Genomic DNA, 27178 nt, shown 5'->3' with positions numbered 1-27178 from the left:
AGAAATACTCTTTTTTTCTCTATCTCCTTTCAAATTCAATGTCTAATGCTTTCCCACTTCCTTGCTCAACTGTCTTCCTGGCTCCTCCACTCTGACTCTCTCTCCCTCTCAAAAAAAAGAAAGAAAGAAAAAAGATTTATTGGTCTTTAGCCCCTCTGAATTCTTGTCCAATGCTTCAAGACGTGAAAATACCTCTCATGGTACAGAAAATTTTGTTTGTTCTGAAAACCAGTCAATATTTCATTGCTGCAGTAGTGTTTATTTTCACTTCCAAAGTCTTTACTTCAATCTGTTATCAGTGATTAAGGGTGGGATTTGGCCCTAACTAAGAGTTACTGTGGCAAAATCAAATTTGGGCTAGCAATCATTCGTATTGCTGATCGAGAGATGAAGTCCTGTTGTAGGACTGGTTTCCCAAAACAAGTTAGTTGAGTTATAAAACCACACTCTTACTAACCTCTGTATGTCACTTGTAGAAACATGAATGATTTCTTTTTATTATTTTAAGGTCTTTGACCATTCCTCCCTCAAGCTACAAGGAAAGAATTTCACATTATCTCTGCTGCTAATGCTGTTTCTTTCTCCGTAATGAAATGTAATTATTTAGTCCAGTCCCTAGTATTAGTTGGAAGAGGTCTGATGGAAACTCATTGACGAGGAAAATCAAACAAGACAAAACCAAAGGAGTACTTGAAATCCCAGATGTTCAGCAAGAAGATGAAGGCTCTTATGAGTGTATCGCAGGAAACATTCGAGGGAGAAACACTGCAAGAGGTCAATTATTTGTCTATGGTAAGCAGATTAATTTCTTCATTTATTTTAGAGTATGGTAGTGTGCAGATGCATTTTGCAGATGAAGTCTATTAGCCTCTTACTGAAGATATGAAATGTAGTTCAGGTTAAGCTGATTAAAAAAAATGATTGGAGGTCTGCAGTGACCTTCACTGAATTAAATCCTCAGCAAATGAAGATATTTAGCATTAAAGCTCAGATTGGAAATGTGGGCTGTGCTATGATGAAGTTGTAAAGGTTAAGATGAGGCATAAAATCCCTAGTACACTTAAACAAAACAGTAAGAGCAGCGAAAAAGGTTTACTCTCAGTACGTCACAGTAGCATAAAGCTGTGCTCCTCTAGAAGCAGATCAGGGAAAGATTCATGAGATTCTGGTTTGAGAGAAACACTATTTCACCTTTTGTTCTAGTCGAACCATATTGCTTGATAGACTGACAGGGAGAGCATAGCAGAGGAAGCTCATCGTGCTCCCACAGTCTGATTCTTCCTTGTCTAAAAGTATAGAATAATGTTTCTCTGATCTTCTCTTCTGCCTTCCTTCCTGTGCTCATTAATTGCCTTGATTAATTAATCAAGTCATATGATGCTTCATTATAGGCGACGTGAATTATACGCTCTTTATTCCCATTCCAAATACATATGGAGAAGATGAACTTATTCTGACATGAATAAGAACTTGTGGAGATCTTCTCTTTAGCTCATAAATCTTTAAAAAGAAGAGGGGAAAAATAAAACAACAATGAAGACAAAACTACAAAAAGCTAAGTTATGAGCCTATGATTAATATCTGTTGAGAAGACCATGGTGGTAGGTATTCCTTTTTTAAGGAAGTCCATGCTAGTGAAGAGATGCAGACTTCACTGATAAGCTGCTGATCTGCAGCCATGTCTAATACCAAAATGTTTGCCAGTAGCAGAGTCATTTGCTGCTGTTTTGAATATTTAATTTCTGTGCTTCTACAGAGTTATTTTTGTACTCATTGCCCAGTAATTTTCACTGAATATCAATCAAGCAGTACCATTTAAGTTCAGAAGACTACCTGGACATGAGTAATAACAGCAGATATAATTACAAAATTATGATAGGTTTATACAATGAAAAAAAGTGCTTATTAATGGTGGGCTGTAAACTAGCTAGTACTTGTTGCTGGCTAAATATATCAACAACATTCATGAAGCATTTGCGTAAGAGTTTCCTTACCATATTAGGAGTGATCTGATATATTATCTATGTAGTAGTCTATTGACTACTACTTGTTTAATTTCTGTACGTCTGTGTCTTTATTCACTCTGTATATAGCTTGTTTCTTTAGAAAACAAGCTTTCTGATCCAGGCACTGTCTGGTCTCTTTGTGTGTGATACCTATATCCAGCATCTTAGGTTTTGAGAATAATAAAGATGCCAAGTAGTTAGAATTACTTTTAAGCCTGGTGTGAGCTTCACCAACTTCTTTATCCCAGATACTTTCACATTTTGTAAACTGGGTTGTTGGAGTTGTGTGGATCTGATGTTGGATGACCTAGGGGTACTTTGTCAGGACATGATTAGCAGCTATCTGCCAGCCTCATAGCTCTAAGAGCTATAGAGGGAGAGATTTTTCAGCAGCTTGTTCTTACTGTCTCAATGGATGACAATTCCATTCCTAAAATTGAACTATCCTTTATAAGGACTAAATATGGAGTATACAGAGTTATACTTCAACAACCCAGCCAAGAATCTTCTACAGGACACTAAGATAGTATCATTTATTCTAGAGGCTGGAGTCAGAGGGATCTGACCTAGTATACTCCTTGCTAAGCATGTGGCTTTTGTCTTATCCCAAAGTTAGAAGTTAGACATATTCTAAATGTCAGCCTCCCTCGAGTTAATTCCTGCTCACTTCAGTCCTTAAGTGTTTAGTTGGATGTATGTGAAGCTCAAACATGATTCCTACAGACTTTCCTTTTACATAGCAATAAACTTGTGACAATGGGCTGTTTACAAGACATTGTAAACATTCAGACCATGTTAGTCTAATCTGAATAGCTTTATTTTCTTCATGTTGTATTTGCGTTGCAAATTTATATTTGAAGAATCAATAGACTCACTGATAAGAATGGTGTCACTTACAAGCCATCATTTTTATTAGCTACTGAGTAATGATTTTGATACTTCTATTTTTGGTCTACAGACTGAAATACCTCAAGAGGAGGGCTGACTTCCAGAATACCAGTATTCCAGTCCTTTCAGATAGGACATCTAGAACTTGGGGCACTTAAAATCACTGCTTGTTTCTGTGAACTTAGGCTGTAGAAATCAATAATCTTAGCTGGACTTCCTGATCACTAGCCACTTTCTAACATTTTCTCAAGTTGGTCCTGAAGTTTAATGATAGAAAATAGCTGTCTAGAATACACTTGCAATACGTTATGAATGCATTGGTCAAATATTAATTAGCATTATTCAGTTCATTAATTGTAGCATACCTCCAGCGTAACCACCATTTTCCTACTTAAAATGGCTTGCATGTTCTTTTCAGCACTCCCTGAATGGGATAAAAAAATCCAAAATGCCTTTCTGTCTATCTATGACAACTTATTCTGGGAATGTAAGGCCAAAGGAAAACCAAGTCCTTCTTACAGCTGGTTAAAAAATGGCCAGCCTCTCATGTCAGAGGTAAGGTTCTTATCTTCCTGTTTGCTTTCTTACATGCCTCTTTCTTTTCACAGTTTGGTCATGGTGTTTATTTTACATTCCATCACTTTTCTCAGGAGTTTTTTAACTTTAATGAAAAATAAATATAGTAGTATAAACTTTTGGCAACACTAAGCCTCAGCTGAAAACATGTATAGTATCAACAATTTTTTGTATATATACATACCCACACCATCTTTGCACAAAATATCTTACAGACCATCTAATTGCTACAAGATACAGTAATAAGTATGCACAGGTTCAAAAGTAGTAAGTGCAATTAGTGAAAGAAAGGCCTTACTAGAATTAATAAATACATGTTTGTAGATGCAGTCTCTAACTCAGGAAACCTGTAGGATGACAACTGCTTGTCTGTGGGGAAAGTGTATCAGCCAGTATTGCAAACTGGTGAGCCTGTTAACATACACTTGGCTTTGGCTTTTTTTAAAGCAGTATAATATCTTCTGTGATGGTCAAGTTTTGGATGGTCCAGTCTTCACTTGTTGGCTACCTCACGGAAAACAATCTGTGGCAAGAGGTTCTTCGCTTTCTGTATTCTTCTGAGGCCAATTTTCCCTAATCTGTTAAGCATCCTTCAGGCATAAAATGGCAAGGCCCATCTGTAATGTGATTTTTATTTAGTAGGGAAAAATGAATACCATGATTAACTTCTGTCCAGCAGAAACAGATACAGAAGCATTTCCAAAACATGGTGTAAATTAGCATGTGCTAAGTCACAGCACCAGCATTTATTTGACTTACTAGTACTTATTTGAACAATTTGGAGGGAAATCTATCTTCTATATGATTTTCTACTGGATTAGTCCTAGAGAGAGCCCAATTAGCATCTGAAAAGGCTAGCCAGAATTTATTTGAATTGCAGTTTCTTAGAACATGGTAATTTTACTCACTGTTGCTTCCTCCTAAGCAAGATTTTTGTTTCCTTCCTTCACTCCTCTCTCTTTCTTTGAAGAGTTTGTCACTCTTCAATTGTATCGTTTCAATAAAAAAGGATAAAAACTCTACAGAGTGTACACTTTCACAGTACTTACAGTATATTGTAAATGGAATACTTCAGGCAAGAAAATACTAAATGTTATCACTCAATGGACAAAATGGATAGTTTGGAGGTGAAAGTACAAAGGAGCTATAACATATTCTCTGTCATCCCTCTTGTTGGAAATATCATACAAGAAATATATTCCATATGCTTTCTACCTTAGAGCTGGTTTTGAGCATGTTGTCTACTTTTGACAAACCTTTCCCTGTGGCTACCTGGTTGGTCATCTCTGTGTTATTTTTGCTTGTGTATATGTTGTGCTTTATTCTTTGTCTGCATAGTTCAAAAGAGCTAGCTGAGAATGATGATACTGATTCAACATGTATATGAAATGCTAGTTACTTCACAAGGCATTTTTATATTCAAAAGATGTTTGTAAAAATAGAATGCATTGAGAGGATAGCAAACAGCCTGAAGGTAAAACTAAGTATGCAGAAGATATCTGTAGCAAGAGCCTCAAAAATTAACAGTGGATAAGTAATGTAATGTTGTTAATTAACTTGCAATACACCAACCATACAACCGCAGGCAGTGCTCTCATCAAATTTCCAAGCTAAACAAGGTTGGACTGGGTCAGTTCCTGGTTGGGAGACCTCCAAGGAGAACCCAGTGGGGAAGAAAGAAATAGTTTGGCTCAATAGGTGGCACTCTTCCTTCTGGATGTACACACAGAAGATGTCCATTGAACAGCCTGTATCTAATAATAGAGCAAGAGGCTTGTCTCTGACAATTAGCAAATTAGATCACATAATTCAGCAGTTAACAAAATACATTCTAGATGCTTATAGTTGTTCAACAAAGGACTGTATTGTATACTTTAACAGTGTATCGTCCCATTAAATTCTTCAGAGGCAATAGTCAGACTAAAGCATAGTAATACTTGTAGTTTCAGTTTGCATTTATGGTGATGAAATTATATTCCCTATTACGGTTTTCTTGTGTACTGATCCATTTTGGAGAATGTATTCTCTCTTCCTCTTCATTTTTTACTTTGTGATACAGTTGTTAAAACATCTGTAAAGGCTGGTAATAGTTAAATCTTGAAATATTTGAGTCCAAGTTATGCTTGTAGCACAAAACAGGCTTTACTATTTGCTGAAATAAGGCAAATTACTTTGAATGTACAAACCAAGCACTGGCCCACATTTACCTGTTTTACAGAATTGCAATAAAGCTTAGAGCAACTTCGTATGAATACGAATTCAGCCCATGAAGAGCTTATTCTCAATCTGATCTGAATAGCTCATGTGTGGATTTCCAAAAGGAACTTAAGTGTTTACTTTGAGTAAATCTTTTTCAGTATAATGCAGATCTAATGAAGCTTTCTTTATATTTGAGCTTTCCTGTGCAGTTTTTCTGTCCTCTAGATTCATATAATCAGATAAGAAGGGTAGACCATACTTGCTCATATCATCAGAAAGGGCTGCACACATTCAGTTCTTCGGAGTTGTATGGAAGATGTTTAAGACTCCCTGGGTGGTGCAGCCATACCTGTCCTACAATGTCTGCTTTGTGGTAAAGCATAAACATAAACCTACAATCTGCCAAGCGGTTAAACACATGCTACAGCTGGAGCAGGTGGAGAAACCTCTCAAAGCAGTGACTCTTCAATGTGTGTCTAGTGCTCTTCAAATGCTTTGAAGAACTCAGTGGTCCTATAAGATTAGAGATTATACAATCTCTTTTCTGATATATTTGTCCATGTTGCTTAAAAGAATAACATCTCTGCTTCTGAATCACGATCAGGTACATTAATACGGTACCAGAAAACCTTGGAATTGTTCGCTCACTGCTTCTGTCAATGTCTTTTACCTTTTTCTTCCATTTATCAGGAGAGAATTCAAATAGAAAATGGAACTCTTATCATAACTATGCTGAATATGGCAGACTCTGGCCTCTATCAGTGTGTTGCAGAAAACAAATATGATACTATTTATGCCAATGCTGAGTTACGGGTGATAGGTGAGTAAACGTTAAAATGAGTAGATAATAGAATAGGATGCCCTTTCAGAGGTTTTAAATTAAGTGAGTAGATTAAATTCTACCTGGCAGTTCAATTTTGTGCATACTTCTTTACTAGTTAATCTTCATGTATGATGTTCTTGATTTCATGGTTGTTTGGGAAGAGTGTTGGGGGGAAAATTCTGTTTGCATATGTATAACTTACAAGATATATGCAAGTTTATTTAATATTGTTTCTCACTATTATGAGTTACTATTAGTTATTCTGCAATTTTAAAAAGTCATTTCAGAGAGCATGAAGAACTGGTATTAAGTAGAACATGACATACATGTGTAAACACAGTAAATATCAACAGCGACTAGAGATACATGTAAAGTGGAACTTGTTCATGTATGAAATGTATCTTTGCATAAACATCCAAATGTAAAGGCTGTTCAACAGTCACACCAGTGAAACCATCAAAATGCAGACTTTAACAACACCTAAATGTTGTATTTCTGTTTTCCCTTTCTCAGAGAGTGAGTTTCCCCATAAAGTAATGGACAAATCCTTATGCACAACAAATACACGTTCAGAAATCTGAGTCAGTTCGTGAACAGAAAGTCACAGCAAAATTGTACTTAAAACTGAATATGCTTGAACTCTCTGCAAGGAAACATCTCTGGCGAGAGTGAGGAGAAAGATCTTTATTCTGCTAACATAATTGTATTCATGAATCTCATTCTTTGTCTAAGATGAACCCTATCTTCCAATCTTCAGATTATCCTAAGCAAAGACTGTCAGATCTACAGAATGCTGCATCACTTTAGTATTTTTCCAAGTATACAGTTTAGAAATGGTAAGATAAATAGGACACAATATATTCCCTTCTTTGATACTTAAATACATTTTTGTTTAACTTACCTACTTCTGCAGAAACTAAAAATGCAAAACAATTTTGGGTTCTCCTACCATGTTGTTCAGAAAAAAATAGCAAGTTCATTTAACCTGTCAACTGCATGTATTCTGCTCTTTATTCTTTCTTTTCTTTCTTTTTTTTTTTAGCTGCAGCCCCTGATTTTTCCCAAAATCCTGTGAAAAAAGTGTCTGTTGTTCAAGTCGGAGGTGAAGTTACAATTGGATGTAAACCAAGCGCTTCTCCCAGAGCAGTTATTAAGTGGAAAAAGGGCTCAGAGGTTTTGCACCAGAACAAAAGGTACTGTAATAAACTAGTTTCTTGATTGTTGGGTGTTCTCAGCTTTAACATTATTTAAACATCACTGAAACACAGCTGACTTCATATTGCTTTTGACAGCTCATTGATGGCAAACTTTGATGCCAGAGGCCTATTCATCTTTAGCAGTGGCCATACAATTCTGCGAATATAAAGCTGATTGAGAACAAAGCTAAATTAAGTACACATGGGTAATTGTATGATACGTATGTTTGCGTTCATCAGCAGTTAATTCACTGCAGTGTTACCAGAAATGACTGTTTACCACATTCAAAGCCTAAGTGAATCAGCTTCATGTAGGAGACATCAATGGAGGCTTTAGGAAAGTGGAATATACCCTCAGGCTGCAGCATAATTGCTCAGCATCTGTACAGGTTGTGTAATAACCCATAGGCTATAAGCCTTCCATAGTCTGTCTTTAATGCTTAGACAAGATTTTGCCAGTAGACTAGGTTAGCGTTACATTCCCTAACTGTGAGTGTGGTTTCTTTTTCTTTTTTTTTTTTTTCCCCCATACTCACTTCCTTCAAACCACCATCAAACTTTTTTACTCAATGGCATGAAAGGGAGTTGGAAGAAACTTTGTGCCACCTTCTGATATATTTCTAAAGTAGCACTGCTGTGTTTTTCTGCACACCGTGGGCAAGAGCACATGTGCTCAGTGCTACACAAACGAATAGAGAGAACAGACTTAACCATTCAATGTCCTTCTTGGAAAGGTGCCTGCTTATGTAAGGTCTTTCAGGTAGTTGGTTGTTTTTTGTTTCGTTTTAATGGCCTGTTACAAAGGTGTTGGTATGGTGAGACCAAAGTAGGAAAAAAAGGATGAGTTAACCCTAATGCTGTGAGATAGAGGGTAACTTGACTTGGTAATTGTTCTAGCCTTCTGAAACTTTGCAAGGAAAAGCAACTGCAAAACGCTGTATGTTCCTTAAAAACTTGTCGTAAGTAATGACTTAGGATAACGTCTGGACGTTGGTTTACTAAACATTTCCCTCTTCCATTTTAAATTTACATGGCAACAAGAAGCTAGTTTTCACAGGAGAGTAATTAAATTTAACAATATTAATTTTAAAATGTCTTAATCTTCAAAATAACCGCAAATATATAATACGTAGTTGCATGGTCTTGACAGAGTTTTTCTGATGTCAAGGCTAATTGCTTATTTAACTACATTATCACAAGCTAATGTTAATTAAATGAGAAGACATTAAAATCAAAAGCTACTCACTGAAGTGAGTTTTGAGTAGTAATGCAATATATATTCATTCACAAGGTGCTTTCTGTATGTATAAATGTAGACACGGATGAAATGGGTAACAGTATTTAAGAATCTTTCTCAGCCGTTCTTTCAGTCAGCAAATAACAGCAATGCTGTTTTATCACATCGTTGTTTTCACAGACTGGAATCAGTCATCCATAAAGCTCTGGAGATCAAATGCAAGATAATGCATACGGTAGCAGTTGCTCAGGGAAGTTGGTTCAGATTGCGTAAGACTTAAAATGATTATAATTCATTGAAACAACACGATATCCAGAACTATGACACAGAAGTATCTTTCTGTTCCATATTGCAGCGACATACAGTGCTGATAAAAGTAAATTAAACCTTTAATTTGCTGCTTTGCACACAGCTTTAATCTGAAAAGTGTATGTGAAAGTGCAAGTCTAATGAGAGGTGGGTTTTTTGTTTGTTCTTTTTACATAAGTACTCACAATGAAACACAGCAAAACTTGGATCAGCGATATATGCCAGTGTCTGTAGAATCTTTTTGAAAAAAAGCTCTCCAATGACTTTTTCACCTTTTCAATAATGCCAGTTTTATTCTGTTTAACTGCTTGGTTATTAAATAGAAGTATTTTTCTAATTAGTGTTTAGTCAAATCTTTCACTTACTTGCATTTTGATTGTGTAGTCTGTTCAGTGAAAATGCCTGTTCATTCCTACTGAATGCAGTCTACTCCTATGCATACTGACTGTTTTCTACATGCTACTGCCAAGCGTAATATCAAGTTTTTATGATGTTTGTGAGTATGGCAGCAGGGAGATCAGCACTGTCTAAGATGTACAACACAACTTGACTAAGACTGGATTGTCAGGCTCCAGCATCAGGCTATTCCCATCAGATTTGCTTATAACAAAACAATATTTACATATTGCATATGGCATTTACTTGTACTTTGGTATTAATTTACTAATAATTATAAACATGTATTGATTTCTGACTATCCCATAAGACCTTCTGCTGCTTAGCAAAAGGTGTTTTAAAAAAAAAAAAATTTTACACTGAGACAAAGAAGAAAGTAGTTTAAATTTTCCATGTACAAAACACTATGCCAATGTGTCCACTGGTGCAAAGTAGTATTTATGGGGCTTTTCAGTTATTAAATGACAAAATACATAACACCACAATTTTAAAGAAGATAAAATAAATAATCTGTACAATATTTTTTCCAGACGTCTTTAGGATGGAAAACAGAAAATGAAAGAAGGATTTGTATGGCTGTAATTTTTATTCTCACCTAATTGAAGTACTAAAATCACATGTATCTTTGCTCATAAAGAGAAAGAAACTGCTCTGCTGCTCTGAGTAATATGATTAAATCCTGATGTGACATATAGGTGAACTATTCTAACTAAAGCTTTTGTTAGTTTTGTTCCTATTTTATTGTGCAGCATTTAAAGTTTCTATGGACTCCTAGCATGCCCCCCCCCCCCTTCTTTATCTTCCTGGGATATATATGCTGGGGGTGAGGGAAGAGGGGGAACAGTCCCTCAGCTCTGACAGCAATACTGTGATAGACTTACTGCTATATAAGTCAAACCACATAAAATCTTTAAAATGTCTTAGACCAGTTCAATCTTTTGGTACAGAAATAGTGCAGCTAGACCTTTGGGGAATATTTCACCCTAAAGGAAAAAGGATATTCTTTTTCACCTTTGTACTCACGGTGTGTGTTTCTGATGGTTGTATATAACTGCTCTCACTGATCTCTGAGCTCTTGATATCACAGGGTAATACTACCTTATACATACATCAGTTTGTAAGTGTGTAAATAATGTGCTAACTAAGCTATGTAGTTAATAAAAGCACTGTAAAAACGAAGGAAGAAATCTTGAAATAATCTTCAAGCTTTTTTTGTTTACCAAGTTGCAATATTTGGGCCTCTGCTATTTGATCAGTACTTTAAATTTCCTGAGTCTGAAGAGCCTTCCTTTGACTCTACTGCCACAGTCTAATGGTGAAGGTCCTCAGTCCCTAATCCCCTTCTCAGGGCAGAGACAGCTTTCTCTGTCCCCTCTTGTCTCCATCCTTCTCAGTAGTTCAAACACATCTCTGGATTTTCAACTACTTGGATGCTCTGATTTGCAGAATACACTTTATGACATGTGACAGTTGGAGCATGCACATGTCCTTCAAAAGAAATTCCAAAAACGGTCTTTACATTAGAGGATCAGACAAACCTAAACATACCTGAATAAGGTCTGCTTACTCTTTCCTATCTTAATATCCTTTCTACAGTTCAGTATTCTATTTCAAAATTACCTAAAATAGCTAAAATCCACCCTCGAGGCTTTGCCTTGGAGTAGTTGGGTTTATTTTTGTTTTATGTAGCTGGCCATTTTATAGAGGGAGTTCAAGCTCATCAGCCGGAGGAATCAAAGAAATTCCACAATTGTCAAATCATAAATCCTTCTGTTTTTAACTGTTCTCTTCAGATAATCTCCTGCCCTCAGTGTCCCCCAGTCAACTTCTCTGAATCATCTAATTCAGCTTCAGGTTTTCTTTTAGGCAATTAACGTCCTTTTGAGTTGAAGTTTTGAGAAATGGTCTTTCAGGAGCAGTACTACTTGTCCAGAGGGCAACTGTCAAAATTTAAAGTTGTTTTGTTTGCCCATGCTAAATGCAAGATTTTTTTCATGGCACATGGTGTGGATTTTAGGTCAATGCAAAGATGAAAGACGAAAAGGAAAAACTCGCATAGGCTGCGATGGTGTTTGACATGATACGAATTATATGAATGTATCTTACATATTCTCAATAAGAAGCACAGAGTTTCTTCATATCATCATGTCATGTAGGCCCACTGAGGGAAAGGGAGAAAGAAAGAACAGAAGGGAGCAATTTGTATATTGAAGCAAACTTGCAAGTTTAAACACTGTTATCAGTGTATGTATTTGTCAGCTTGCTTTCAGTGGGTTCAGGATCCTCATGGACAACTTAACTGTTTTTGAAAAATTCTTTTCTGTTGAAACATTTTAATAAATGAGAGTTGAATCCCACTTGCTTACTGGAGAGCTGTGCTATTTCCTCATCACAGGTCAAGGATCCTCACCCACACTAGTGAATGCATGTAAACATACATGATTTGCCTCACCCAGAATTCAAGTGATAGTCGAAGGAAAACATAGGACTAAGGTAGGCTGAAACAATGCTTTGTCATATACAGCATTTTCTATGCATTAATCAGTAATAAGCAGATATTCAAAATGTTGTCTTAGGAGTGGACAAAGTATGTCTATAAGTCAATAAAATATGTTCAGTGTTTGTTGACTGCTAGTCTTGTAGGACACAGTTCAGTTCCATCTCTGTGAAGGATGAGAACTGATTCTCTGCTGTAAACATCCCTCATATATGGTTAGATATTTCTCCCATACCACACTTGGTTTTGATGTTTTGCATACAAGTTCTTGCCATTCATCAAAGGAAACATGGGAGGACAATTGAGCACCCAGATGAGAAGTGGTCTTTCAACAACCTTATGCAAATAAACTTCAGTAGATGTAATTGTAGATTTCTTTAGGGGAAGGGAGGAATTATCTGGTAATTGTTGAGGTCTTACAGCTTTGGAGCATCAAACCCTGAGGGATTCTCCTGTTCCTATGCAAAATGCAATAACACTATAGGCTTTATTAACTAAAGGGGGTCCAGTCTGCTTGCAGCCATATGCTGCATCTGAACTACCCTATCCTTCTCCTAAGCAGGACTGTTCTTGTGCAGCTTTCTTAGTTCCTGTAGCTGTGATCTACTTTGCTATGCTATTTGGAGTCAGAAATTTTATTCCACTTTAAATTTCTATTATTTGGGGAAAAGTGTGTATTTATGTCAACTACTGTTAGATTTAGAAAAAGAAAATTATAAAAGAAAAGCCATCTGTTGGTAAATGTTTAAAGCTCTCAGTCCATTGATTAAAAGTAATATACCAAATATGTTCTATGAAATAGCATTTTGACTTGAACCAATTTGAGAAGAAATGAGTCAGAGCAGTCCTACAGACTGCAATGAAACATTTCAATTATCAGATTGTCAGCAGTGTGTGTTAAGCTTGTGCTGAAGACTGCCAAAATACCCATTTTGTTTAAAATAAATAAATAATGCTTGAGGGGAAGAATCATAGCAAAATAGATTGAAAATTCCAAATTTTGTACTACTGTACTAACAAAAGAGGACTGATACCATGTCACTTTCATTTAGCTGAAGTCAATATGCAATTTAAGATGGTTATTTATGTTTAATTGGCAGGCACCTCCATCTTAAATGAGATGCCTAACTTTCAGATTTGCAAAGTTGGGTGAATGAAACCTATCCACAGTGTTTGGAGGAAAAAGGTTATATTGAACTTGCACTAAATCTGTAGCAGAGGCAAAGAAAAGCCCTGTTATCTCTCTTAGTACCAGAAATCAGCCTGCTTTAAGCAGTCAGTGTTTGCAGATAAAGGTAGTATAGACACTTGTGTGCTGGTAGCTAGTTTTATGTACAGTGTACTTTCTCACACTTACCCTTCTTCTATTCCCAGCTTTCTATAGCAATATGGTTAAGTGAATAGGAATATGATATTAATATACTTATTTTTGAAGTCCAGTTTTTGAAGCCTGGATTAAGTGTACCTCCATTTTATCATTCTTGCTTTTCTATCACAAGAAGCTTTGCATAGCACTAATGATATGCCTTAACTCTTCTATCCCATCAGAGCCTGTGTGCTTGTAAAGTAGTTCACTTTCTATTCTAGTTCTGAACTAGAACACTTGAATTGTGCACACTGGTAATCAGAGCAATACCAGATACCTTGTACAGCATCACTGTAAGCCAACATGAATGTAAATAAAGTGTATCTCTTGATGAAATTCTGATTTTACTTAGGGAAACAATGGAATTGATTCCACATCTGCTAAATTTTATTAATCATTTCAGTTCTATTCCTTGCTAACAGCTAGGTAGACAGAAATCAAAGACATGGATTTATGTGCCTGCCTTCAGTGCTTGGTCTGAAGCTACACATTAAGATATGAAAACTACTGCAGAGATTGCTTTGCAGAATTGCATTGGCTTTTTATCTCCCAGGCCACACTGCTACTACATATTTGACACTAACAAGACAAAACCCATCATTACACCTTTCCCAAGGGAATGCTGAGAGTCGCAAGGATATTCTGTCTAAAAGAAGTATCTTCTGCTTGAAGTACAGTGGTCTCTATTTTTTATGAAAGGTAGCAGCAAAAGATGATACTACAAAAGATAGTAGAGGTAGGAATATTTTCACATATATTTAATTGCAAACCATAGTGGTATTTTCCTGCTCTCAGCATTGAGTAGAGGCATGCATAAATATGCAAACATTTGTCTAAGCTTACTTCTCAGTAGTGTTACTGAATCTCTCAGGACCATAAACATAGCAGTACTCACTTAACAGTGAGTAAGCGTGAGCAGAAATGTTTGCTGATCTAACAAAATTGATGATATTGGCATAAGAAAAGCTTTACAAGCAAAGGAATGCTAGGAAGTATCTCTCACTGACCTGAAGTACCTTCAATGTTCCCCCCCCCCCTTTTTTTAATTTGTTTTCCATGTTTCCCGTTATTTCTGTCTTCCTCTCTAAGATGAGAGGGAAGGCAGGGGAGTGGAAGCTATATAAGTGAGTAAAAGATGAGTAGGGAGATGTAGGGAAAAGGAAGAATGAGCAAAGATGAGGGGAAGAAAAAGACAATATTTTATTTTTCCTAATCTTGCTTTTGCTTTGTTTTTCCCTTTTCTTCTTTCTCTGTTATCTTTCCATTTGAAGTCAATTCACTGCAAGTAATAAGAAGGCAGAAGGGGACCCCCATTGCTACTTGACCCAATGAAGTGCTGGCAGGCAGTAGACAGAAAATAATAGTGCAATATAAGACGTAAGAAAAGGGCTTCTCCTTTCTTTACTCTCTCCTTAGAGAGTTTCATAATGGAACGAGCCAATAAACCTAATTTTATCATGTGTTACTGACTACTTAATGAAATAGTGTTTAGCACATCAGATATTATGAGCATCAAATAAGCAAATGAACCATATGTTCTCATGTTTAAAGTAGAATGACAACCTGCCTGATACTGGATTTATTACGATTCCCCTTCTGTATGACATCTTTGTAATAGAATTTTAAATTGATCCTACTCGACTCCTGGGAACCTTGTTAAGGTGAACCTTTCTGAGGGGCTATACTACATGCTGAAGATGTCCCAAGCAATTTGTCACTTTTCCATGTCATATGGTGTTGTAATAAACTGAAGCCCAGTAAGTGTCAGAGTTGTGCCCTGTCTGCCTTTCAGGTCCATGTTCTATTCCTTCTTCCCACACAATCTGATTGATGCTTAAGATTTAATGCAAAGCCAGCTACTCTCTCTGGAGCTTTTCTGTTGACTTCAACAGGCTTTGAATCAGGGTTCATAATTAGGAATAGGCAACAACAACAAAAAATGATAGAATGCAGCCCTCTGTGCTTCCCCTCCAGTCCAAGTTGTGCTGTTGTGCACATCATTGCCATTGTATTTATTATATGTATTATATGTACTGCCATAGGATGCAGGAATACTTGTAATAGATGAGAAGTATGTTGTGCTGTACTGTATAAACACCAAATCATAGGGCCTGATCCAAAAAACGTTCAAAGAAAGAGTAAAAGGAGAGGCAAGAGATAGAGTGAGATACGTTGGGGAGGATATTACAAGAAATAATAAGACATTATTGATTATCATGACAGACAGTTAAGCTAAAGGCATGATGAACAAAGAGATTTCTAGAGAGGAGTTTATGGGGTGCCTTGGAGAGTGAAGGGTTACATGAGACAGCATAGGAAAAAAAGCCTGAGGAAGTGGCTAATGCTTGATCAACATGAAAGGTTTGTAGGAGGCTGCTAACACTGCTGTTCTAGCCACGTGCAGAAGCTAGTGACTAAATACCTATGAGAAGATGTTGGAGAACAGTAATGTTATTAGAGAAATACACTTTTTTTTTCCTTTTCTATAAGAACTAACACAAATGTTTTAAGGTTTTCAGTGAAAGGCAGAATAAAACACCCCTTCGTTGACCCATACAAGTGATAGAATGTTATTCATATGCTCAAGAAGATATAGTATGTCTATGCTTTGTGTACTTTTAAACAAAGATGTGGATCTAAGACTTCAGTAAAGAATACACAGTCCCTATTACTATAATGCAAATTAAGCACAAAATCTGTAGCGTAATGAAGATTTTTCTTGAGTTTCCTACGACAAATATAGCCAAACCAATGAACACAGAAAGCTCGAGGTGATGATGAGCTAAAGACGTGAGAGGAAGGGCATATGCATACAGTAGTAGGAGTCATCAGTATGGAAGTGGAGATCACCAAAGATGAATGCTGTAAGACTGAGGAGGAGAATAGAGGGGGTCAAGCTAAGCTTGTCATGGTTGATGGCAAAGTAGTAGTTCCTTGGGGGAGGAAAATGGAAATTTGGGTCTCTCTTTTTCGCTGTTTTAGAATTTATTTGCTTGTACTAGGAAAAATGAGCTATTCATCCAAAAACCCTTTCCTGATTTGACCGTTAAAAATTAATGACTCCAACATAAGAACCTATCTACTGCATGAGCATCTCCTTTATTACATATCTGGAATATTCCTGTGCATGCATGTGCAGGTGCTTATGAATCTGCTGTCCAGGGTTTCTAAAAACTGAGTGAGTACCACCCTGCAACACCCTGTCTATATATAGACAACTTGTTTGTTGTCTATGTATAGAATAATTTAAAGGCAACAGCAGGTTGTACTATACTTGTACTTCCAAAATATGTTCTGACAAGCAGATTGGGAAGAATATTCCTGTAAGTTAATTAAACTCGTACATAGAGAATAAGCCAGGGCCTTATATACTGTTCAAATGCTACTAAAGTCTCATACTAAGGGCTTAGTTTTACCTCTGGAATGAACATGGTTGTATAAATGGCTGCATCTCAACTCCTAATAATGTCTGAATCATCATAAAAAATGATTACTGCTGCAATTAGATTGAATAATGGTAGTGTGGGTATACCATCCTTTGCTGGAAGAACTTTTCTCCGAGGTACCAGGGTTGTTAAGTTCTTGTAAGAAACAGCACTTCTTGCAAATATAAAAAAATGGCAAACTTTTTGTGTGGCAATTATGTTTATTTTCCACTTGGATTCTTACCATAGGATTTTGCAAACTCTGATTCCTTCCTTTTCAGTATACTACTATATCATAACTTTTTCAGCTATGAATATTCAGACTGATGAGACTAATGGCTAAATAAATTCTGTGTTTCATTTTGTCCTGTCCACAGGGTTGACCTATAAACCAAGTAATCTTTCTTTTTGGCTCGGTATGCTACAGTCTTACTGTGTGGCACTTGTCTAAGTCAGGAACTACACTAGATGCCTTATGTCATGACATTGATTGTTTAGAAATAGGACAAAGATAGACATAGGGAAGAGAAGAGCCATAAATAGGGCATATCCTGTAAATAGGACATTAGGCTAAGTTGTCTATGTGGGGAAGGGCCAGACCTGTGGGTGTTCACAAATTGTGCAGAGATTCTACTCCCTAAGTTATCTAGAAAAATGGCAAAAATAATGTTCCTTTTCAACAAGTAAGGAACAATGTCTTATTGCCACTTTTTACTATTGCTAATAGTATTCTTTTCTAAAATATTTTAATAACCCTAGCTAGATACTGTAACTTTGATCCAGATAGTTAACACAGAGTATAATGGCATTTATTTTATTTCCAGTTAATTACCAGTCATTTTTAAAGTTCATTTATATCAACACGCACAAGAGCAAAATCTTCTCTTAAACATAGTTTATTAAATGACGTTTTGTATTAGCATACAAAATAGAATAGAATAAACAGTTACAAAGATCATAAACATATAGTAGAGTTGGATCTTAGATGGGACTCAGTGGGGACCTTTTCAAAGAAAATACTAGAGGTGTCACCATCAGTTGTGCTCACTTTTCTGCGCCTTGCTTACTTTGCCTCGTATTTTTGATTTTTAAAAGCTTTTCTGTAAAATTAGAAAAGTGGATTTAATGTCTTAGTGTCTGCTGGCGCACTTGAAGAAATGTGTAAACAATGTATCTTGTTCTTGAGCAGTAAACTGAGACTGAGAAGACATGGTGTCGATGAGGGTATCTTATATGAGCTCAGCTAATAAAAATTCCTTTGCCTCTGATTTCAGATCCAGAATACTTCCTTTTTATCTGTACAGTACGGTGATGATAACCTCAGTAACATTATGAGGTGTCAGACACTTGATGTTAGAGGCAGAGAGGAGAAGGGTGAATCTTCACACTAAATATTAGGCTCACTATTTTGAAAGGCATTATTTTATGCCTTTGAAAAGATAACTGTCCTATTGGCAGTGCTGAAACCTGCACACTGGATCCAACAACAGAAAGTGCCGACCAAGCCAGAGGAATGATGAAAGGAATACAAAATAGGTTTTATTCACCTCCAGTTTTACACCAATCTAACTCAGTTGTTTTGGATGGGAATTTCAGAGATACCTGCTGTATTGAATTAATGCAGTTCACATACATGAATTAAAATTGTTCCTCTCTCTAAAACAGGCTGGCTGAACAGTACAGCAGTGCACAAAATTACCTTGGCTGCACTTTAAAATCTAAGGCCTCCTTCTTTTCTCAGATTTTTCCTTGTTAAATACATATTATTCTTTCATGCTTTTAAGATCAAAGCAAATAGCCATCAACAATCTTTTGTTCACATGAGACAACACTTTCAGAGATGATTTGTTTGGCCTCGTTAATTAAAAGCTGTACCTATCATCCCTGCCTGATTTCTCAAATTCTTTACTTAAAAGGTATGTGTGACAATTTTAATGAGCTCTCACTTCTTCCCAGTCTCATGTTTCCTGCACAAACATTGCAAACTATTCTGTCTGAGCGCTTTACAGCTTTGACTTGAGTAGATTTTGGGTGGGTGTATGGTTTGCCTTTCCTTATATAATGCTTATCTTGTATGTTAATGGAGTCACTCAGAAAGGGAACAGTTTCTCACTGAACTGTCCAAACAGATAGGATAACACCTAGTAGACTCTAAGGTGCTCAGAGTTGAGGAGGGAACCAGTGTTTGCTGCCCTTTGCTGTACAAGGATGCAAATCAATCAAATAAAAATAGTTGATTAAAAACAAAAGAAGATAGGTCACACTATGCTTAAACAAACTGGGGCAAGACTTCTCACAAACTGTTGGACAAAATGTTTACAGAGGTTCAGAGAGCTTTGGACTCTTTCTTGAAGGCAGAATTAGTCCTATTTAAGAAGACACTGTCATTGGATCAAAAACATTGAGTCACAGATCACTTGATGCTGGGAAAGGATGCTGGGAACTGCCACTGCTTCCTTGCCCTGCCACTGCCCTTATCTAGTGGTGCCCATTGCTGGCTACTGTCAAAGACAGAAGGTTGGCTAGATGCATCACTGAACTGGTCTTCAGTAGAGCTGACTTATATTATGGATTTTGTGAAGTGAATTTCATCTACCATATCATTTCTTTGTAGAAGAAAAGTTCCCATGCTTCTAACATATGGAATGGTATTTCTAGGCATTTCCAGTTAGCCCATTTGTGGAGGAACTTCTTACAGGTTTATATAACTGGGTCCTCATTTCTTCTTTTTCTTAAAGCATCTTTGTTTAATTGGGCTATTCTCCCAGAGGTAGCACCCAGCATAATTTAGGCAGCAGCATAGGTATCAAACATCAGTTGGGTAAGTATTTAAGCATCTTGTAAGTCAGAGGTATCAGTTCATAGTTAGGCTTATGCTTAAACAGTCCCTTGCTGAAACAGGGCTTTATGAACATCTTTCTCCCAAGTAGCTTATTCCATTCTTGCTGCTGCTTCTTTAGCAAGGATGTATTTAACAGGTTGGCATCAAATCTTTATGCCTTTTGCCCTTTGACAGATGTTAGTTTATTTACTGACAAAAGTCCAGATTTCCTGGCAGAGGAAATACTATTACTGTATTGAACATATTAAATTTTCCTTTTTTTCTTGAAGTTCCTGGAATTACCTTGTCTTTTGATGCAAATGCTAAGAATTATTATCTGTAGTCTTCAGAGTCTAAAATATTATGAAAAGTAATGTTTTTTGGCAAGCCTTTGAGCAGGTGAGACTTGTGTTTCACAGCTTCTTTTTAATCATTTTCTAAGGAGTTTGATCTAAAGTCCAGTAAAGAAAATATTCCCATTGCCTGCCTTTATTTGAAAGACAAATGGAAGAGTGTGACATGCAGTCCATCTGAATCTACCCACAATATAAAACCTTGGCTGCACTGAAGATCATGGGAACTTTACTGTTCATTCCAGCTGGGCTGGTATTTCACATCATCTTGCATTTGAAATGCGTCATCCTGATTTTCTGCTCTGCTCTGCACTCTCTTCCCTCTCCTGAAGCGGATCTCGGTACATCTGGAAATTGCTCACATTCATTGCTTTAATTCGCTTTCCTGGTGACTAATTACTCAAGAGTCCATTGTGTTTCTACATAAATTCTGCCAGAGTCTCTTACATACTGCTAGCTTCCTAATGTTCTTTAGGTAACGTGACCTCTGTTTCAAACAGCTCTGAAATGTTATTAACTCACATCATGGTTGCTCCTCTTTAAGCCATGCTTTGATCAGTTGGAAGAGCCGTGTCATTCTTAGTTTGCCTAATCGTTGAAATATTATTTCATAACAATGTTTCTTCAGGCCAAAGATTACCTAATCAGCATTTGAGTGGGTACAAAGCCCGCTTAGTGCATAAACCAGGATGTCATGAATTACTCAAGTCTCAATTCCTAGTAAAGAATATAGAAAAAAAGTCTCAACTAAGTATCACAAAACTTCAGCAAAAGAGCTGGCTTAACTTCACAATTAGAAGGATTTTTCCATGACTTAGTTGGCAAAATAAGACACTAAACATTTTAGTAACATAACTTTCCTTCATATCTCAGGGGAAAATTTTACATTTAATTGGCTGAAGCATTTCTTCATTAAAATACGTTGAGATAAGAACAGAGAGAGCCATGCTTCTCAGTTTTTTGAGTGTGAAACCCACCGCTCCTGTTCCTGTATTGTGCAAGCCCATGACTAAGTGTCGTGGTGCCTTCAAACATCAGTTTCCATCGTACTTCAGTGTGAAGTGTAACAGGCGAATGCTCGGCACAGGGTACATTTGCCTGGAGATGGCATGGCTGGATCTCTCACATGCTCCTATTCCCTGCTCAGCATTACAAGCATTTTCACAGCATTTTCACTGCTTCAGTGCTGCTTCCTCTAATATGGTTTCTAGCACCTACTGCAACCTGGTATAAACTAGAGAAGACGGAATAGTACTGGCCGCCAGCTGACCTGCAACTCAGGGAGAGGAAAAGATGCTGATTCAAACCAATTTTAAATTCCGAAAAGCTGCAGAGGCAGGAGTGAAACACTTGCACATGTTTCTTCATATTTAAAGCCACCCTTAAAGTACTGTCATTACGTACCTCTCCAAGCTGAAAAGGAGAGGCATCTGTAGCCTCTTGTTCGGATGTGCAGCGGAGTGGTGTCAATTGAAAAGTGCGGTTCTTCCCTGCTTACTCATCCTTCCTTATCTCAAAATGTCATTTGGTTGCTACAGCATTATATTGTCGTATATGAATCTTGTCATTTCATATTTTGCTCTTCTCCAATTTAATATGGATATATGATGGATTATTAAACTCAGACTTACTCATCATACTGTAAATTGCATGCAAATAACTGCTGCAGTACGTGGTGACCATTGTCAAGATAACAAAGCTTTTCCTTGGAAGTCTAAACCCCTTCCGTTTTCAGTTACACACTCCAGTGACAAAAGTTGCCATCAGCAGGGAGTTTGGCACGCTGCACGGGCCGAGTGTCCGCTGCCGCGCCGTGGCACCGCTGCGCCATGGCTGGCGGTGCAAGGACATCCTCCTGCCGGCGGCTACGCAGCAGCTCCGTATTATTAAAAAGTTGGTGAAAGCAGCCTTTGCCTTTGCACTGCACAGCACGGTGGGAGGATCTACAACTCACGCATTTCTCATTCTTAAATCTCTCTCTATTCAGGGCCAGATGTTTCAATGGGGTAAAATTTGATGACTGAGAGATGTGAAATTGGAGTGGTGTAAGTGAAAAGACTGAGCTGAGACAATCGAATGCACAAAGTATGAAAAGTACTCTAACGAACAGGGAATAAAAATTGAGCTTCGGAGAACGCTCTGAACAGATTTGCATAGCAAAACACAGGATTGAAAATATATCCTGTGTAACAGAGGTCAAGAATTGGTTCACAGTTGACAGCGCTGGTTGCGCGTGGCTTTTCCCTTCTGTTGTGTCCCGTTACAGGACGATGCCGGTGGCGTGGAGCCCGAGCCCGTGCGTTAGGGGGCAACGGGCAGGACAGGTGAGGGAAGCACGGCTGGCACGTGTTCTGGTCAGGGGTGCGTGTGAAATGGAGAGGGAAATAACGTGCTGCCCTGGGAGCGGGATCTCACGGGCTGGCGCTGAAAGCTGGGATGACCCGTCGCCGACAGCCACCTGGCAGCGCAGCTCTAACTCAGGCTGCTGTGTCAGGGCAGGACTCAGGACCGCACGTCCACTGGGTACTTCTCCTCTTACCTACGAATTAGGTGTGCGCACGCGCACACACACACACACCCCTTCGGATTTAAGTTGTTCACTTCAGACTCGAGCTTCAGCTGCCTGAAGTAGCTGCGTAGAGGATCGCTTATTGATATGTCCTTTTAAACATCTTCATGACATAGCAGCAGGACTCCTGTTTTTAAAACCCATTTTCTTTTGCCTTCACTGAAGCAGCACTAATTTACACTGTGAAGGGGGCTGGTCCTCTCCTTGCAAACCTGGTAGGGTTGAAGGAGAGAAATGAGGGGAAGAAGCAGCATGAGTCACAGCTGGTAAAAAATGTAGATTTGAAGGTGAATTTAATCAGCTCTGAGGCACATTAGAGCATCCTGCTGATTCAGCAGTGGGAACAAACAGGGAAAAAAAATTAAACCATTACAGACAGCCCCCAGACTAGCTTCGCTCCAACATCTGATCAGCTGGCACACTACGCACAGGTGGGAGCACTCCTCTTCATCTGACAGTTAGCTGGACACAGCCTGTGATAATTAACTCCAAATCATGCATCTGCCTCCAGTGGAGGCAGAGCTGGTTCGTGCTCTCTGCAGACACCACGGCAGGGCTACGAGATGGACTGTTACTTGTATTTCAAAGAGATCAGAAATCAGAGTCCAGCTCTTTGCTCAAGCAGTTGAGAGGTTGAGTACCTGTAACAGGAAGCAGAACAAGACCTAATGGGTGTTACGCGTGTAACTACAAGTGTATAAATACAAAAGTGGAACATGGCAAGGTGATGTGATGTTTTTTGTGTGTTTAATGGCTATGATATTACTGTCAGCTTCAACTTCTGCTCTTGTTATTGTTCATTTTTAATAATTCATTACATCATCCAATCTTCTAGTTAGTAATAAATATTAAATACCCAAGCTGTGATGCATGAATTAGATATTTTCTTTATATGAAAGGGTTTTTGTATTTGATTTAAATGTCAAGTAAAAAATATTTAAAAAATGCAGTGTTTCTGCTAGCAGTGGAATGACTGAAGCCTGGTTTTCTCTAGATGTGTGACTTTGGTTGAATTTTGTCACATGTAGGAAGGAGTCTCATTTGAGTGCAGCTTTTCCACAGTGAGGTGATTTGTGACAGCTCTGTCCTGTGCGGATTCTCTGATGCCTAGTAAGGACTGTGCTCATACAATAATGTAACATTCCTGGCTGTAGGGGCTATAAATAGAAACCCTGAACACATTTCCATGAAGCTTCTAGGAACTTTATATCTTTGAGCTCATTATCCTTCTAAACTCAGGAAAAATGGCCAAGAACTTCAGCATCTGTTAGCTGGAATGAGTAGGTGGAAGAACTAATACAAAATGAGCACAGCACAACAGCATAGTATTATTTTCTCTGCTGAAGTTCATTTTAATTCAGTTTTCAATCTAATTTCTCTATATATTTGTGAAGAAAATACCAAAACCTAAAGGTGGTGCCCTTGTATGTGTAAGACAAAGTACAGTGAAAGCTTATCAAAGATGACCTTAGTCTAAACTCTTATATCCTGAAGTACCTCATTGACATGAAGAGGTTTATAAAGAAGCTCAGAAATTAATTTAATCCATAAAACCCAAGAGTGGTTCTGGAATTACTGTTAAAAGCAATCTAGCCAATACTCTGAACTGGTGTAAACAACATAGTCACTAACAGGGTAGTCTGGGGGCCCTGTGAGACAGCAGTGTATTTGTTTTGGTTCCTTGGTTTGTGAGATGGCATTTCAGCTAGTCTGCTAATATCCTTTAATAATCCTGACAAAATTGCACAGGCAGTTGGCCCTCAGACATTAGGATAGCGTAAGATCAAGGGGATCTGAAAGGAGAAGTGCATCCCTCAGTAAAATGAGCACAATTAGATAGCAAGTTGGGTCTTAATTCCTTCTCGGAGACTCCAAGTTGCCCAGAAGAAAGGAGCTTCATCAGTTACTGGTCAGTTGCATTGTGTCAATATAATATTCCCAGGATAGAAAGAGCAATAAGCAGAGGTGAAAAAAAGTTGGTATATGTTCAGCTTGCTGTAGCAGAGAAGCATAATGAGAGCATTTAAATACTAAAAGGAGCACTGCATTTTTTATTGCAATTCTTCTAACAAGTAATTTTTTGCTTTCTTCCCCCCCTCCCCTCCTCTTCCCCCCGGCCTCCACTGCAGGGTCTCCTTTCTAGAAGATGGCAGTCTTAAGCTCTACAACATTACCAAATCAGACGCAGGAGTGTACACTTGTACAGCAACAAATCAATTTGGAGTTGCCAGAAACTCAGGGAACCTGGTTGTGAAAGGTATCTTAGTGTCTTCTCTTGTTCTTTACGAATGTTAGAGACTATGTGCTTTTTTAATGAAACACACTGGGATGCCCAAGACTGTACCAATCAGTATTGACGGATTCTTATTTACTGTTTGAAATTTTTGCTTGTAGCAAAGAAAATGTCGTGACCACACCACTCTGATGATCAGTTTGTTTATCAGGCAGGTCTCCAACAACATCAACAGGAATGTGTGGTAGCATTAATATCTGCATTCCAGTAACATTAAGAAGTTGCAGGCATAGGCTACACTATTGCAGCTGTTGGGCAAACAGTGTTTTTAGAAGATGCAGAGGCAGTTTGGAGGTTCAGTGGACTTTTTGCAGTGTGCTTAGATAAGTTTATTCAGCTCATTTTTAATTCATATCACATCTCAGACTACAGAAGAGTCCTCAGAGCTGTGCTAGCAAAAAGTAGTAAGATGTTCTGAATTAATCTGAAGTTCAGGTGGTTTTATTTTCTTCAGCATGGTGCATATATGTTCCTATGCTCTACTCCTAATCATGAAACCACCCACTTCTTACCTCTGTCCCAGTTGCTGTGTGCTACTTTGGTGCGTAACTCCAAAACAATGCAGAGCCAAGAAAAAGCTATTCTTTTGTTCTTTACATGACTTTGGATTCTGAATATTAAAATGGCTGCTTCAACAAAGCTCCCCCCAATCTAATAATTCTATTACTAATAAATCAAGGAACTGGTTAGGGTATCTTCTATACTTTCAGACTATTTTATTTTCCAGGATATTAATATTTTAAGGTGTCTCATTACACGTAACACTCCATTACCTGAAAACAATCTTTTTTGCCTCTATTTCTTTAAATATGTTTGAGCTAGACCAATTTGACAATACAAATGTTCATGTAACTAGGCAGATCTTTTTTCTGAAGGATAGTGAGAGGAACCTCACATTACCATTATTTTCTTCTCTATAATGTAATTATATAATTATATAATGTAATTAATTCTGTCCCTTAAGGTGACTTGCCTCTTTGGGAGCCATCACTATGAACTTGTGTACGTCAGTTTTCATTGTAAGTCAAATCCCAAGACCAAGTAACTGATGTGACCTGACGAGATGTGCCAAAGTGCAACCACCAAATTAGTACATGATGTTTCCCAAACTTTGCATGGATGTCAGCAATAATTTTTCTCATTGCGTAACACTACTGCTTCCGATGCAGATCATGTCTGGTTCTCGCCCTCCCCCCCCTTTTTTTAGTTACATCACTAAATGCAGGTTATTTTCTGCCTCTCTCGTTCTATGATACCTGGATATAAAACCAAAATAACCTTTAAGACTGGTTATGTCTGCTGCAATTCTTCCCTCCAGAACTACAGCTTTGTCTGCAGCAGGGCTGAGCTACAGGCATAAATGCGCATTCTGACTGTAGTACCAACCCAGTGGTGCTTTACAGAGGTGGATCTTCCCTTCAGTGTTTTCCACCTTTCTTTGAAACACAGTACGTTCTGGGACGCGTTAAATTATATTACATCCAAAATAGTCCTTCACTTCAAGTTTTTGCTATGCTGATGGGTAGTCTATCTCCATTAGTAAATTTAGGCATCAGTACAGTCCTGTCCTCTAAGTGGTTTGGTCCAGAGCTGAAGGACATTTTAAAAAGAGATACTGCTTGCACAGATATTCCTGTGAGCAGCATATGAAATGCTATGTTCTATATCCTATGATCTTTGAGAACTTAAGAGGAAGAAAGAAAAACTAAGCAAACTTAGTATGTTTTCTTTCTCTTATCTCCTGCATGATCTTTTCAATGCAAGTATTTTCTTATACAAGTATTCATATTTGTTGATCAGAAATAAGAACAAGTTAAAATGTATAACCTGTCAGATAATAGGAAACATGCGTAATGTAACATTACTAATAATTGAAGTTACAAGAATATATTATTAGATGTAATTTGCAGCTCTGTTTTTTTTTAATATACTTATTTTCAATGATTTCAGAATAATTATTCTCACCTGCAGGGGTGACTTCCTTCTTAACCTACTGCACGTGGCTAAAATGGTTTTCATACTCGTATTATGAAAGAGCAGTTAGCACTGTGCAATGCAATGTGTAATCTGAGACAACGTTACAGCACAGCTAGCAGTGAATAAAACCAGAAATGTGAGTTTAGGCAGCTCTGACTTCATTAGGGTTATATACCATTTCACATAGCACATATATACCTCCTAATGAAACAGTATGGGAAAATCACATTCAAAAAATGGGGAAAAA

General features: G+C 37.7%; 1 protein-coding gene across 1 annotated transcript in view; it reads left to right on the top strand.

Moving 5' to 3' along the window:
* LOC134145618 (contactin-6-like) overlaps positions 1 to 27178 on the top strand; it is an 87850-nt gene that overhangs the window by 38563 nt on the left and 22109 nt on the right. Inside the window, exons 5-9 of the mRNA XM_062585283.1 lie at positions 608 to 792; positions 3313 to 3449; positions 6360 to 6489; positions 7535 to 7685; positions 24791 to 24918. Of these exons, the coding sequence (XP_062441267.1) occupies positions 608 to 792; positions 3313 to 3449; positions 6360 to 6489; positions 7535 to 7685; positions 24791 to 24918 (731 nt within the window). The remainder of the gene's footprint in view (positions 1 to 607; positions 793 to 3312; positions 3450 to 6359; positions 6490 to 7534; positions 7686 to 24790; positions 24919 to 27178) is intronic.

Source organism: Rhea pennata, chromosome 12, assembly GCF_028389875.1.
Source record: "Rhea pennata isolate bPtePen1 chromosome 12, bPtePen1.pri, whole genome shotgun sequence".
Classification (NCBI taxonomy): Eukaryota; Metazoa; Chordata; class Aves; order Rheiformes; family Rheidae; genus Rhea; species Rhea pennata.
This window is presented reverse-complemented; position numbering and strand designations above follow the sequence as displayed.